This window comes from Homalodisca vitripennis, chromosome 4 (genome assembly GCF_021130785.1).
Source record: "Homalodisca vitripennis isolate AUS2020 chromosome 4, UT_GWSS_2.1, whole genome shotgun sequence".
Classification (NCBI taxonomy): domain Eukaryota; kingdom Metazoa; phylum Arthropoda; class Insecta; order Hemiptera; family Cicadellidae; genus Homalodisca; species Homalodisca vitripennis.
Window position 1 is genome coordinate 133874383 of NC_060210.1, and position 16295 is coordinate 133890677.

General features: G+C 29.5%; 2 protein-coding genes across 2 annotated transcripts in view; both read left to right on the forward strand.

Annotated features, from left to right (window-relative positions):
- Positions 1-2659, forward strand: part of LOC124360201 (dual specificity mitogen-activated protein kinase kinase 7-like) — a 29103-nt gene extending 26444 nt beyond the window's left edge. Inside the window, exons 9-10 of the mRNA XM_046813603.1 lie at positions 1011-1151; positions 2485-2659. Of these exons, the coding sequence (XP_046669559.1) occupies positions 1011-1151; positions 2485-2644 (301 nt within the window). The 3' untranslated portion in view covers positions 2645-2659. The remainder of the gene's footprint in view (positions 1-1010; positions 1152-2484) is intronic.
- LOC124361200 (serine/arginine repetitive matrix protein 1-like) lies at positions 2658-13037 on the forward strand (the record flags this gene model as incomplete). The annotated part of the gene is made up of 3 exons (XM_046815240.1): positions 2658-2926; positions 6571-6687; positions 11333-13037. Coding segments are annotated over 3 exons (546 nt in total), but the record flags the coding sequence as incomplete, so codon positions are not given.
- Between the last annotated feature and the right edge of the window lie 3258 nt (positions 13038-16295).

The window sequence follows — 16295 nt, forward strand, 5'->3', positions numbered from 1 at the left end:
CCGAGACCAAGAGCAAACTGATCTATAAACTTTAAATTTTGCATTCTATGTAAGCAACATGGAGTTTGATGATGGTGCATGTTATTCAATGAATTTGGCTGAGCATTAGTAAAAATTTTTACATTGGTGTTATGGGTAACCATGATGGCAGTGAAAAAATTCCAGAATAAGTTTATATTTAATAAACTGTGTCTGATCATATGACATAATAACACAACTAGCTATAAATTTAAAATTTTGCCTGCGGCATGTGATGATCATGTACATAAATTTGAATATATATTTTATAAACAATTTATTGTAAACTAAAGCAAGGCTGGTTAATATAGAATATTAAATGGATTTACCAATATATACATTTTCTTTTAGTAATATTTGTAGACCTAGTCACATAATGGCTCATATAATTGAATTGTATCTAATTAAGTTTGCTTAGCAAAAATAGAAAAAAAATACAATTTGATCATTATTTGTTCTCCCCAAACTGAAATGACATGCCATGATTTAATTTTTTCAAGCTTTAGACTTAAAAACATAAAAAAGTTAACCACATCATGTAATAATGACTCTCTATGAATAGATATATATATACATGTAAAGGTACCCACGAATAAAACTGTATATTAATCTTTTTTTGTACTTTGTATTTGAAGCAACGATTTATGTGTGTCATTTTTAAATATAATGTGAAAGCCAACAATAATATTTTAATTCTATTGGCCATTAATTTGTTATAAGAGATAACATTTTAAGTTTTTTCATTTGATATAATATTGTAGATTTATTTTATATTATATCAAAAAAACCAAAATATAACCATTTTATAGATTTTGTACAACTGAATACTGTGCAGTCAAATCTCTTAGTATAATCTACTACTATAATGGATTAGTAATAATTTAATTTTTCTATAAATGTATAATTGTATAACCAGAGATAATTTTGTTACAAACAACGCTAGAAAGGCACATTTTCTATAACATTAATCCAATGATGAAATATTACTCTAGTGGAATGATGCCTTCGCCGATCCCTACAAGAAAACGCTACCCTGACAACACACCACCTCCTGGAAATACCAGTCCTCTAGTCCTGCAGAGGTTCTACCACCAACAGAGCCAGCACCACAGCAGTTACCCCACGTCCCACAGGTAATAACACTAAAAATCTAGGTGTTTCTCCCGATGGCAAAACTTTCACTGGCGTGAACGGTATGCTATAAAAATGATTCAGTAAGATGTTTTTCTCTCTTCATACATTCATTTTAATTCATCATATTGATGGGTTGATCATCCTTCTTTCTTCTTTCACGGTTTATTTCTTTACAGAGTCAGTAGTGAATTTATGTAAGTTAAGTTTGTATTACTCGTGGGGTCAATTCTTAGTTTTTATATAATTTGTCTAAATTATATTTGACGACTTAATGAATTTAAATTGACACTAAGTAAGTATTTCAAAGTACTGAAAGACTTAATGTTTCACATAGGTATGATACTGTTCTCTTTGCTTTTTTTGAACCAATTCCTGGCAGATAAATAATTTTCTTATAGTACCACCCCATGCTGTATATCAATTACTGAATCTCTTTATTCTTTCAAGTGCATATAAGTTGAAATGTTGTAGATGGAGCTTATATTGGTACTGATAACTTATTTACATTAAAACATTAAACCAATATTTAAAACTTTTATTATTTTGTGAGGCCTTTCGATATCAAAGATATCTTCTTCAGACACATCACAATTCTTCAGCACTTTTGTGATGTGTCTGAAGAAGATATCTTTGATATCGAAAGGCCTCACAAAATAATAAAAGTTTTAAATATTGGTTTAATGTTTTAATGTAAATAAGTTGCATATAAGTTGTTTAGTTTTCTACAAAGCTGGTTTAGATATCACCAGATACTGAAGTATATTTTTGTTATCAATTATAATTCCAAGATCTTTTGCCATATTTTCGATTTTGATTGTGGACAACAATACTAGTTCCATAGATCAGTTGATTTTCGTATTAACCCTTTTAGTGCCAGAGATAAAATCAAATCCATGTTGAAAAGTGACTAGTTCTTTTTTGTGTGACTATACGAAAAGTGCCAGTGGGTTTTGGATGAAAATGCAAGGTTTTAAAAAAATATTTACATAAAATTTATTTTTGATCATAAAAAGCTCTTTTTTACTTATTTTTAAAGGTAAATGAATTACGTATCAGAAACTATTTAACAATTAAATTTGTGTATAATTTTTTAAATTAAAAAATTACTTTAATCAGGAATATTTTCACAAAAATAAAATAAAAATCAAATTTTAGGTGAAATAACTAATATAAAAAAATTTTATTTTGAATTTTCAATACTTTCAAAATAAAGGAAATTAAAAACAACCCAAATCATGTGTAATAACCTAATATTGTACAATAAACACAAGTCTTGAATCTCCGCCTCACCACAATATTTCTTAAATAGTAATGTTTGACTTGGTGTGTTAGGTCCACCTCAGTGTCTCCATGTAGACAGTACAACTCTGAGGGTGTCAAACTGGAGGACAGTGGGACCAAGAAGCGTTTCTCATCATATGTCAAACTACAAGTCACAAGCTCACCTGCCCCTCACAGTCCGGAACCTCCGCCTCGCCACAATATTTCTTAAATAGTAATGTTTGACTTGGTGTGTTAGGTCCACCTCAGTGTCTCCATGTAGACAGTACAACTCTGAGGGTGTCAAACTGGAGGACAGTGGGACCAAGAAGCGTTTCTCATCATATGTCAAACTACAAGTCACAAGCTCACCTGCCCCTCACAGTCCGGAACCTCCGCCTCGCCACAACAGAGTAGCATCCCCCCTTCTTAGACGAAATATAGAATCCTCATCCCCCTCTTCTGTAAGAAGAAATTTTCCAGAAGGAAATCAGTCCCCATTATTAGGAAGGAGGTAAAACTTTTATAATATACTGCTAGAAATTTATTAACCCTTCGTACGCTTAAAGCAAGTTGTATAAAATTGCTCTAATGCTGAATCAAAAATAAAAAAATAATTTTTAATTTTTTCAAAGTTATATATTTTTTTAGGTTTGTTGGTCTTGCAACTGATGAAAACACATGGTAGTTTTTGTATTGCTTTTATTTTATTTACATATGAGTACATATACATGTAAATATACACACAGTATATAAAGTCCAATAAACTTTTCTGAAAGTAGCAAAAGTTAGCACAACAGTAATTCATATTATTTATACAAAATTAGTAGATATTGAAGGGAACAAATCCATGACAAATATGGAATATATAAAGAACACAAAATGGTACAAAAGTAAAAAAGGCACACTAATAATGGACTTGTATGTGGTAAATCTCAAGACACTCATCTGGGTGGGGGGCAGGCTTGGCCTCACATATTTTACATAGATATAGTTTATCACATTATCAATATGGATAACCTCGCACAACAGACAGCTAAAGCAGTATAGCAGGTTATAAACAATAAACAACAATACACAGCGGCTGCCGGCAGCTGACTGTCACGTGCAAGTATTTCCGCTTAGAGCGTACCGCTTGCTCAATGGCGATGGCACGGACTGACAAAGCAAACAAAAGTTTCTGTTGTGATTGGTCCCAGCTGTTTTGATGAGTCACGCTTCAAATTGCGTCATATTAGAACACCAAATATTCACTCTCAAGCATTCTGGTGGCAATTTGTAGAACTAACGTAAATATATTGCGTTGTCAGGGGATTCCGTGATCTATTCCGCTTAGAACGTTTCGAGTTCGATTTACTCAGTGGAATATTCCGCTTACAGCGTACGAAGGGTTAAAATTATGTTGGTCACAAAGTTTTCCAGACGTCATGAAGTAGGTCAATGTGTATGTAGATTTATGTATCCTTGAGAAGTTAAGATTTGCTGTCATATACACCCAGAACGATTATATACATCAAATAGAAAATAGGAGTGTAAAATCAATTACTTGAATCAGGTAAAGGTTTACATTGAAAAGTTGAAAAAATTATTTTATTCATGATTCAATGTTCTTTCTGTCATGGGTAGTTTTTCTTCATCGAGTAAGTATGTGATGATTTTCATCGCAATCATTAGACATGACATATTGTTATGATGAAGAACTGTGGCATAAAAAAAAATATATACATTACGGACAGTAGGAACAGTATAAAACAAATACGTAACTCAAAAATATTACGAACAGCTATACTAATTCCAAATATGTAACTCTAACACAATGCTAATAATCTTGGTACATAGACACAACTGAAGTGCAAAAGAAATAGACAATAGACAATAGACAATAGACAATTGCTTTATTTTCGTATTCATTAAGAACAGAAATGGCGTCAAATATGATAAGACATATAGTCAATTAATTGTAGATAAAAGTTGCTAACTACATTAACAATTAACATGTTTAACTGACACAGTTTAGGTAGCTATTTCTTTAAAACATGATACAAGTTTTACCAAAATAACATACAAAATACACATATAATTTACATATTTACATTGGTTATATTCTTGAACTCTTCAACACTATATATTGACCTTCCAACAAGCCACTTAATAAGTCTTTTCTTCAGAACCTGCGGAGTGCTGGTTTTGAAGTTCTTCGGAAGCATATTATAAAGCTTCGCTCCAGCATAAGACGGCTTCTTGGCAAAAAGAGCTGAGTGATGTAAGGGAAGACTGAAGTCATTGGCCCGCCTTGTGTTGTAATCATGGATGTCACCATTCCTCTCGGGACGTTGTGTGTAGGCGTGTAGAATCACTTCAGTAATGTACAGAGTTATCACTGTAGGAATTCTCAAGGTCTTGAAAGCCTCTTTGCAGCTATCTCGAAAGTCTAGATCAGCCATGATTCGTATTGCACGCTTCTGTAAAACCAACACTCGCTGGAGATTCCCTGCAGATGATCCACCCCACAGTACTATACCATAACGAATGTGGGTCTCAAACAGAGCATGGTATGCGGTTCTTGTTGCAGTAGGTGTACCAATAGATTTGATCCTCTTTAGCACAAAGAGTGCTGAGCTGAGTTTTTTGCATAAGCCGTCTATGTGGCAGTTCCAAGTCAACCGGTCATCGATCACTACCCCAAGGTGTTTTGTGGTTCGTACTCTTTCAAGGTTGGGTGGAGCATGAACTTCATCCTTATTTTTACCAAAAGTAAGGCATTTTGTTTTGTTTTTGATGCGTTGAAAATTAAATCGTTCCTAAGGCAGTATTCCTGAGCCATATTTACAGATGTTATGGTGTTCATTTCTAGTCCTGGAACTGACTTGCTGTTGCTTATTAAAACTGTGTCGTCTGCATAAGAGACAGGGTAACAGAATGACGCAACTGAGAAACCATAGCTCATGTAAATATGTAACTATGAGGGCTATTCAGAAAGTAAGGAACATTTTGGAATTTCAAAAAAACCAAGTACAAGAGGAACATTTTATGTTACATAATGTTAAAGACGGATTACTATTTTTCTACATAATCACCAAACAAATTCAGCCACTTATCATAGCGGTTGACAAGCTATGAAATTCCTGTGTCATAGAATTCTGCTACCTGTGATCTCAGCCACTCAGTGACCTGTACCTGAGCTCCTTATCATTGTCAAAATGCTGTATTGCTAGCTAAGTCGTCACTTTTGGGACTTTTACACAAATGGAAGTATGATGACCAAATGCACAAAGGTTTTTTCTCAAAACAACTTTGTATATACAGCAAGGAAGCCAGGAAAATAATTTCTTCTGTGTCTAAATCTCTACTTAAAGATTGAATTGCTTTTTTACTATCAGGAATAAAACATTCTCAAACTAATATTAAAATTAAAATTAAAGTACTGACTAACTTGTTTAGTATCGAATACAACAATAACCTTTAGAAATTCAGGAGAACACAGTACTAAATGCAACAAAATGTAATGAAAAAGTATTTTTGGTGCAATTTCTCTACTATCCAAGATAAAGCCAAACTTTAAATACAAAAACTTTTTGTTTTTAAGAGCTGTGTTGATAGGTGTAAAGAAAGTCATACCTTGCTATTTGAATTTTGTAGGATTTACGAGTTTTAAATATCCTAAATTTAAACTTTAAAAAAATTGGAAATGTGTTGAAAAGTGGCTTTAACATATTTTTAGTAAAAGTATTTTTTTTTGGTAGCTTTGAATAAAAACTTGCATTTGCTAAAACTTTTATTGAGATAAAAGTAAAGAAGCCTGTAAAACTGTACTACTTTCTTTGAAATTTTGGACTACTATGTATACAAGAAGCGAAATAAATTAAAACAAATTTTCAATATAAGGTACAACTCTACCTACCTTTTTACTTTTGAAAATATTTAAAAAACAACACCCCTCCCAAAAGTGCTATTTTGGGTGTTAATACATATAGACATATTTTCCCCAAATTCTGATGGAGATTTTCATTATGAAGAAGGTAGGTTTCTTGATTCAGACACTATACATCGCGGACGGGTATCTGTTTTATTCTGTTCACAAGTAATTACCTGTTTGTGATATAATATGCTGATAAGTTTACGCTATTGATAAGTGATATGTTTAATGTTTGATGACAGGTATGTGTCGCCGACCCCACCTCAGCCACCTCCACGACGATTGTCTGACTGCAACTCCGTTCCGGGTTCGCCACGACGACCTGCCCGCTTCCACCATACCCCCGAGCCCCAGCGCAGGTACTTACACGACCTATAACATTGCTCACTGCTCTCACGACAATCAGGAGTAGATAGGATTTATTCGGTAAATAATGTTATAACATTTTATTGTAGATGATCGAACAAATTATCTGAACGATATAGTTTTTGGCAGTAAAACATAAAAAAATTAATAAAATAAGTAAGCAGTACTGGTACTGCACAAGTACAATCACAAAATAAGCTAATTAAATTTTATTAATTCCAGCATCATGCTATAAGTCGTCTAATATTCTACTTGGAAAATAAGAAGCCAATTAAGAGATACTTATTACATCAGGTGAATATTTATAAGCTCACTAAAAATTATTATTATTTAAAAAGTTCTGATTATGATAAGATTCAATACAGTTTGAATTAAAAAAGTTTGGATTTGAAATTTCTAATCCAGATCTGAGTTCCGAATCAGTTGTTAATGCAATCGGTATTGACATTTGCATTTTATATGTTTCAAAAACATAACTTTTATTCTTAATGTTTTGTAAATAATTCTGTATTGCATTTGTATCATCCATCATCAGTGATGAAATTATACATATAATTCTTATTTTGTTTGTTTGTTTTTATCAGTCAACAACAAATAATCATCTAAAAAAATGAAACAACACTGTTAGTGTTTTTATCTAAGCAGTTCTCAGAATAATAAAGAAGGAAAATTGCATACCTTTACTGCTTGTTTGATGTTGGAACTATTTTGTCAAGCACAAAATAGTTTTAGATCAGTCCTGTCTGCTCCTGCTGATTAAGTTATACATTTATTTCTAAATTAATTTTCTATATACAACTTAAATTTGAAAAATGTCAAAGCAACAGTCTAAATGCAATATTTAGTAGTTTGGAAATAAGTGGGCATGAAAAATGATCAATAATATTAGAAGCAACTGAAATTCAGTAGATTTAAATATTTTCGTTTTTTGGCATGTTTAGTTGATAAAATACACAATGCGCTCTGATTTGATTATTTTTCTATCTGACAAAGTTTGTATGGCTGAGAAACCGCATAAAATACTAGAATTTTATAGTATTTTAGATATACTGCTCAAAGCAACTGAATTGTAGTACAAGCCATAATGGGCTAAACTAAGCTCCAACAACTTGTTACATTCTGAGGACTGTCTAGTTGCAAGTTATTTTTAGTTCAAAATCGTGGTTTGTGCTTGGAATAGATACAAAGTTTGAGTCATAAAATGTACAGGAAGTACCAATAAGCAAAATGATTAAGTACAATAATATTTAGCGTCAGTGAATAAAAACATATTTTCTTTAAAATAAATTATAAAAGTTAAGTATTTAATCAAAATGAATACAATTTGTAGAGATTAGACTCAATTACTATCAACTCCACCAGTAAAGCCAACTTCATTAAAATACATAGTACAGTTTAATACCTATGCTAATAAACTGTGTTACAGATTTGTTATTGTGCAATAGTAAGAGGCAAACACCAATACTCACAATATTAATTACTTAATTTAGATTCTACTATTTTGTTAAGTATTATTTTAAGTTTGATTTTCAATTTAATTCGAAATAAAAGTCGTCTCCCAGTACTCTATAAATTATTTACATTACTTTAAAATTAATGAATGATGTTCAACTAAATGTGTTTTGGATGATTTGAGTAATAATTAATGAGTATGAGAAGACATTTATGTATTCTTAATTTCTGGCTTGTGTAGCACGTGTATGTTTATGACATTATGATACTCTAACAAAACATCTAAACCTTGTCATGAATGTCAAAAGGTAAATTTTCTATAATATTAATTAATTAATTCTAAATTATAAATGAGATAAAATACAATAACATCAAATTTAACCCTAATAATGATGAAAGGATTGTGAAGGAAAAATCACGCTTCCTTCACTTTTAACTTATCAAAAAGAACATTTCAGCAGAGATAAGTTAGAAAATAACAAACAGTTTCAAAATAACAGCAATAAATATTAGAAGTGTGGAATAATCAGTATTTTCTTGAAAACTTGTGGAAAAATAAACATTATGGACTTTAATTGCATATTATAAAAACACTTTCATAAACGTGTCCGATATTTTATATAATTTTCTTAATAAAAAAAAAAAAAAAAAAACAGTAAGATTTTGAAATAATTTAAATGCGCATGATCAACAAATTTTAAATAAGTGGTATGGTGAATGTGCCATTTTAAACTTAATTACAATATAAACAGCTTTTCTTTTAAATCTCCATTTGTTTTCAAGCTATGGAAGTAAACATAGTTCAGGATATTCCTGCATTAATTTACGAGTGATCATTTAGAGGACCAACAAGGGATTGGTTACGAAACACAAGGAAACGACACAACAAGCTGTGTTGTGGGTGTTTGTCTCCTACTTTGAAAACAAATAGAGATAAAAGCGATGTTTCAATGTTAAAAATGTTTATTTTTTATCTGGTAGTTTATAAGCAATTAAATGTATTCTCACCAATGTAAACTTCTTAAATAAAAGACTGTTTAATGTGCAACAGAAATAAAATCACCTAAAAATGTAATAAAACTATTTAATATTTACCTCCTTGTAAAAGAAATCAGTATAAAACATGGATTTTTTTTGTAAAATCCTCTAGAATCAGTCTTACGTTATATTTTAAAAGTTGGGTGTTGTAAGATGTATTTTTGAGAGGCCGTATGAAATAAATAAATTTACATGGAATGGATTTGTTCTTATTTTACACAATATTAAATATAAAATGAAAGAATTATGGAATTTATGTATTAAAGATTTCTGTTACTATTATTAATTAAACTTAAAGTGCTAAAAACCCTTAGGAAAATTTTAATTCATGACTGACAAAGTACACATCAAGAAACTGTCTTGTAACATTTGTATCTTGACAACTCTTTAAATTGTCTTGTATGTGTTCATAAATCCGCAGTAGATGCTTAGTTGCTTTATATTTTTGTTTGAGCTAAACTTTTTCAATGAAGAAATGTTGTTTTGTTAAGTAGTGAGATATGCATTTTCATTAATGTCTTTTTTACATGGAAAGAATTGCATTTTAAAGAATTTCTTTAAATAGATAGAACCACTGGTAGTGGAATTAATTTTTTTTTGGATGTCAGTAAGTGTATTCCCTACAGTTTCTTTGCTTTTCAGAATCAAAGCCATCCACTGTTTATTACCTATTTTGATTTGGGTGAATATTTTACATCATAACTAGTATTGACATAGTTCTTTTCTTGTGCTAGTTAGGTATTTTACATTCTGGAATTGTTTCTCCTTTCATAAGTAAGATGGTGCGATTACAAATATACTGGATTAGTTATTAGTACTTTTTTACTACAATTATGTGTTAAAAACCTTCCACATTCATACTGGTTGTATCCCAGACTTTATATTAATTATTATTGCTGCTATTTGAATATAACAAATCTTAATGTTGGAAACAAAGATTTATACCACATATTTAATGCATTGTAACAAACAATAAACAGAATGTGAGCTCTTATACAATAAGAAAATAGTTACGGGAAGGTCGTATGCATTCACTTTGACAGATACGTCCTGTCAATGTTGCCTAAACAAATTCGTGTTGACAAGGGGTTTCATATTTTAGAGGTAAATTGTTAGGTCCTGACCTTGGCAGTAGCAAGGCAAATGTTCAGATACATTGAAATCGCTCACTCACGTTACTAAATTTGTGTAAATTAAATAGTAATCAATGCGGATGGTGTGGCGCGGAACGGCCTTAGTCGTTTGAACATCATTTTGCTCGTCCTATTAGGTCAGTACAGTCTGGGGAACTATAATGAGTAAACTGCAGTATAGGATGTGTATCAGATATAACATACAATTCATATAATCTTTAAATTATGTAAAACAAGATTTGAATTAACCACCCTACTTTTAACATTATACATAATGAAAAAATAAAGGGACTGGAAGAAAAGTTTTAAATTATTTAAAATGTTTGAAAATCACATTCCATTGTATTTTGATTATTCAACAAATTCTCGTTTTGTTAATGAACATTAAACCTGCATCTTTGACATGTACACGTTTACTCCTGGTTCACTTTGATTGTTATTGTTACACATTCTTTTCTTAACTGGGTTGAAACAATAATGCCAATGAAGTGTAACATAAAAACGAAAAATTGAGGACGTATTCATGTAAAATTCAATTGAATAATTATCATATACAAATAGTCACACCTGGGCAAGAGGTTTGGAGTATGCTATCAACGCTCATAAATCATGGTATAATTGAAAGATTAATCCATCAATGCCAATAAATAATTTTGTAGCTGAAAGAGTAATATCCACAAATCATTTTATAACTTTAAAATTAACCCATAATGCCCACAATTTGTGTAAAAACTTAAAGAGTAATCAATCAGTATTTACAAACTATGTTATTACTAAATAAATTACTAAAAAATTATATACTAATAAAGCTAATCTAAAATATTACACCAAGGCCATTTTGTAAATAATAATGTATTTTCTATAAATAAAAGTATACATTCCAAAAATTATCTCAGATCATAATAATAATTATTGTACGTTGATGCAGTAGTTTGTTTGCATGCACTAACCTTGAGGTGTAGGAAAGTACGCCTGGCATGGTCTGTGTGTTCTAATATGGCGTGATCTGCTCCAGAGTTGTGCAGACCCGCGATGGCGTCAGTTCGTTGCTCGGTAGTGCCAAACAGCTGGTTAACAAAGCTGTCTGGTACTCGCACCGTCTGGTCTCGGGCCCGGGCAGTCGCTCGGACAAACACCTCGCTAATCAAACCCATCAAGTGACCCAACACCTCTAGCCTCCCCTCTCCTCACCTCACTCTTATGTTATTTTTATGTACAACTGCACGATTCGTTTGGACACTGTGGATGCCAAGCAAATCTCATGAATTTAGTTCTTTGCATGAAATGTTTCTATGTATTGTATGAGACGTCTTAAATGGTACTTAAAGCAAAAAGTAATAGGAAACAGCTAGCCAAAATTCAAAATTTGAATCACAATTTTCAGTAGGAAATTGTTGCTTTTGTTAAATATTTTCTTACAGACATTCCATAAATCATTTTTATTTAATTATTTTCTTATAGAGTTTTGATTTAAGTGCTCCTATCATGCATTTTGAAGGGAAACAAAAGAATTATAACTAAGATTTATAGTTTTTATTTATTCACCAAATATTTGTAATAGAAAAACAATAAGTCATTTTCCCTTAAAAAAATAAAAATCCCAAAAAATAAAAGATTAAAAGAATAAAAATACAAAAAAATTAAATACGTACATTTGAAAATTTTGATTACATTATTAATCTTTAGATATTTTCCCCTAAAAATGTATAAAAGCTATTACACTATAACTTCATTAATTATATTTTAGTGCAAACAAACTAGACAAGTAATGGTTTTATCAAAATAAAAAAAAACTAAAAATATTTTTTGTCAGTGTGCTAATGACTAATGGTATACTAGGCCGTTTATGAAAAAACAAACATACATTTGTCATTCTTGCATGTGGACTAGTTTATAATGCTTAACTCATGTTGACTTTTCAAAAAAATTTTGGAAATATTAAAGCTAACGGCATAGTTTGTTTTAAGCTCAAATTTGTCATATGTCAATAAAAAACGTCCGTGACTTTTTACAACCTCAAATTTTTTACTGCTAAGTTTTCTTGAAATTGTATGAAGACAAGTCTAGTACAAAATGAGGTAGTCTATATACCACATACAGAAATTAATAAAAAATACAAACATACACATGTACCTTACTGTTTAGCTGTAATATATAATACAATCAGGCTGACTTGTATGTATTATTTGAATGGCAACAAACTTCCTCTAGTCAATAGTTAGTTTCTCCAACAATTAGGAAAACTGATGTGTCTGAAAAATATTGTGCAGCATGTAAAACTATAAGTTTTCTTTTCTACCTACCTTCCCCATATTTCTCTTTGAATATGTTTAAGACAAATTTAAAAAATTGACCTTGATTTTAACAAATGACTTCATGTGTTTGTACATGAGTATTGGTGTTAAGTATTGACTTTTGTCAAAGATTAGAGTGTATGAAATGCAACAATACTTGAGAAATTGTGCATCAGCCACAATTTAATTTTGTAAGTTTATGGTGTAAAGAAAGTTGGTTTTACTCGTAATAATTGACAAACTGGATTGATATATTGAAATTGATGTTATAATTTTGCTTGTATGTTCTTTGCCCATGTTCTTATTTTTTTCTTTTCGATAAAAAAGTGTACATGAAGTTTTTTTTATTCACCCTTAAGTTTATTTCAGTAAAATTTTGTTTGTTATTTAAGATGTGAAGATTCAAATTATAGATTATTCAAAATAGTTCTGTAGTGCTATTTATTGACTTACAGTTTTACCCTACAAATTTAATAAATAATTTATTAGCCTTTTTTTAATTATTTATTTTTGTTGATTGTATATAAATTGATGTGCAACATATTGTAAGTTAGTATTGGTTAGATTTGCCTTGTACTTAATGAGATTTGTTTATGTAATTTTTTGATGACAAGTCTGCCAGGTCGTACATTCTGAGCAAGTTGAAGTTCCAATATGAGCTATATGTAAAATGTGTTTAACGCAATTATTATAAGATTTAAGCTTTTGGTGGATTTGTAAAGACATTTATGGTCAAATTATTGATTTTGAAGCTTTAAACAGTAAATTTGCTAAATTTATGCTGCTGCACGTTTATCAGTGTCTTATACTTGTAGTAGTTCAGCTTTTGTGAGCTCATGTTTGTGTATTTACTGATGTACAGTGCCTGAAATTAGTATAACGCATAAATTTTTCACTTTTAACAATTTAGTGTAGGTAACTAATTATTAAAGCTTGTAAGGAAATATTCTCACCTTTAACAAATCTAATTAATTTCAAAAGTTTTATTCAATAAATTTAGTTATAATGAAATACTACTATTGGGTAAGATGTATATTTTTATTCGTTAGATATTTTTTATGAAGAAACAGGCACATAATCATTTGGTGTAAGAAGTAAATTACTTATTTTTGTAATTTTAATTGATTTAATTCACTTTCTGGATTCTATTTTTAAGAATATCATCAATTTATTTCATAATGTCAAAATTATGTTTGTATTTGTTTTGATAGAAATAAAATAATATTAAAAAAGAAATATAATTTATTTCCTAGATGTTTATTTGATGGTAATGGAACAAGAGCACATTTGTATTACTTTTGATTTGTTATCAAATATATTCAAATATCAGATGCATTAATTGAATTCAAATTAAGTTGACCTTGAATTTGTTATTGATAAAACTCACTGATAATAATAGTTTTGACTATTTAAAAATTGAAATTAGTTCTTTACTTATAATTGATAAACATTTTTGGAATTTTTAAATGCTGTAAAATAACTTGAATGGAAGAAACCATAATTACCAAAGTCTTAAAAATATATAAAGATGATTTTTTAATAATAATTGTCTTTAAAATAATATGTTAATTACATTTTAAAAATTCCGTATAGGTTTATTCGGTAATCAAAGTTTGTATTAATGGAACAAAATAAATGAAGTCCGAAAATTAGATCGATTGAGTGGCAAATTGCATACCGGTATAACATAATTAATTTTAGATGTTATTCTCTTAAATTTAAAATCAAACAATCTTTATGTTTTATTACTTGATTTTGCTTTCAAACCGTAGCTTCCTGCTAAAGGCTCACACTTGTACATTTCAGTGTATTTTTATTGTAATGTATAATTCTATAAAACTAAAATATTTATTATTTAATGTTATCTAGTCATTTTAAAATTGAAATCTGAGGCAATATAGTAGTTATCATTGTGAAATAATATATTGTGCAACAATTTGCAGTCATGGTTCTTTGAAGGTAATTTATCTATGTTAAATCAAATTAACAGGTTAGTTTTTTATTTAATTAAAATTGATGTAAATGTAATTTCAATTTCATGTCCAAACCTGTTAATGATCTTAAAAGCCGGCTGTACTGGCGATTATTTTTATTTAACCCCATAAGAACAATGTGTTAAACTTAAAATACTGTCATGCCGTTGTGAAATAAGGGCATACATTTTTTTAAACATTGTTCTCATGGGAAAAACTCAAGGTTTTTTTTCTTCACAGCCGTCTCTTAAGAATGTAATTCTCTTAAATAGGTGGTTAAATTTTTGTGATTTAATAAATTTGAATAGTTATTTTATAATTCAAGGTGACATTGTGAAAATGTAGCTTTATTATGAATAAAGAGTGCACTCAAAATTCATAATGTCCACTTATTTGAATTTAAAAGATTGTTTTTATTATTCCTGTCTTTCTTTTTTATCTCTATCAGCATAACATTACTTAAATGCTGTAAATTTGTTAAAAAAGTTGTTCTTTTGTTAAATTGAACTAATTTATTTATTTAGCTATACAAGTATTTAGCAATATTTATTACTACTGTTTTTTTTTTTTTTTTTTTTTTTTTTTTTTTTTTTTTTTTTTTTTTTTATTTTAGTGTTTAATCAAATCAATAAATTCTTTCATTAGTAAGTATTTATTTTCAACTATCAAAGAGATCATTCAATTATAATTATCTTTCTCACGATGTAGTATTATTTAATTTTATTTATTACTAGAATTAGATATTACTGTAAATTAATTTGTGGTGTGTAAGATTTGTTCATTAAAATCTGATCAATAAGAACATAAATAAATTAACACCAATAATTAAAATATTTTGTGGGGTTTACAGCCAGTTTCTCACTTAACTACATCAACCACAAGCACAGTACTTGTAGTATTTAATAAATAAATACTTATTATAATACTGACTATAAAATGTAAAAAACAATTGTATTTAATGACAACCCTCAATCTCACTTTTAAACATAATGGTAATTGCAAAGTTTGTTAGTATTAAGCATTGTTGGACTTATTAGCATGCCACCTGATACACTCATGTTTTGAGCTTAGATATTTTTATAGCAATGATTGTGCAAACTAGCAGTTTAGATAATTTTGTAATATTTGTATTTTGCATACATTTGATATTCAATGAATGTATAACAGTCACTATATAGTTGTTACAAATTAAGATCAAAAAGCCTATGGATGGGCTGGTATATTTATTTGTAGCTTATATGTTCTTGTTAAATGATTTTAGTTTATGCTTAAATTCTATAACTATCATGTATATATTTTCTCATAAATTTTTTATTGTTGTAAATAATGTACCGGGATGTACAGTTTTCGCTTAAACTTGTACATAGCAAATAAAGATTGTGATTTTGAGTAAAATGTGACATTTATATTTTGTTCCATTTATATCATACTCATTGACATGTTAAGTGTGAAAAAGTGTATATAGTCAATCGACAATATATTTCAAGTATTCCCAGAATTCTGTTGTCACAGTGATAGTTTATGGCTTAGAGACTGTCAGTGTTACTGGAGTTTCAAATTTGAAAACTCATTTCTTTGTTATTGGGAAGAGTTTTTAATTATAACATTTTTAAGGTTTTCTCAGATTTCTACAAGGGTAGTGTACATATTGCAAAATTGTTTCTATCCAAGGGTTTATAACACAAAGTTTCAAGCCTCATATCCAAATAGT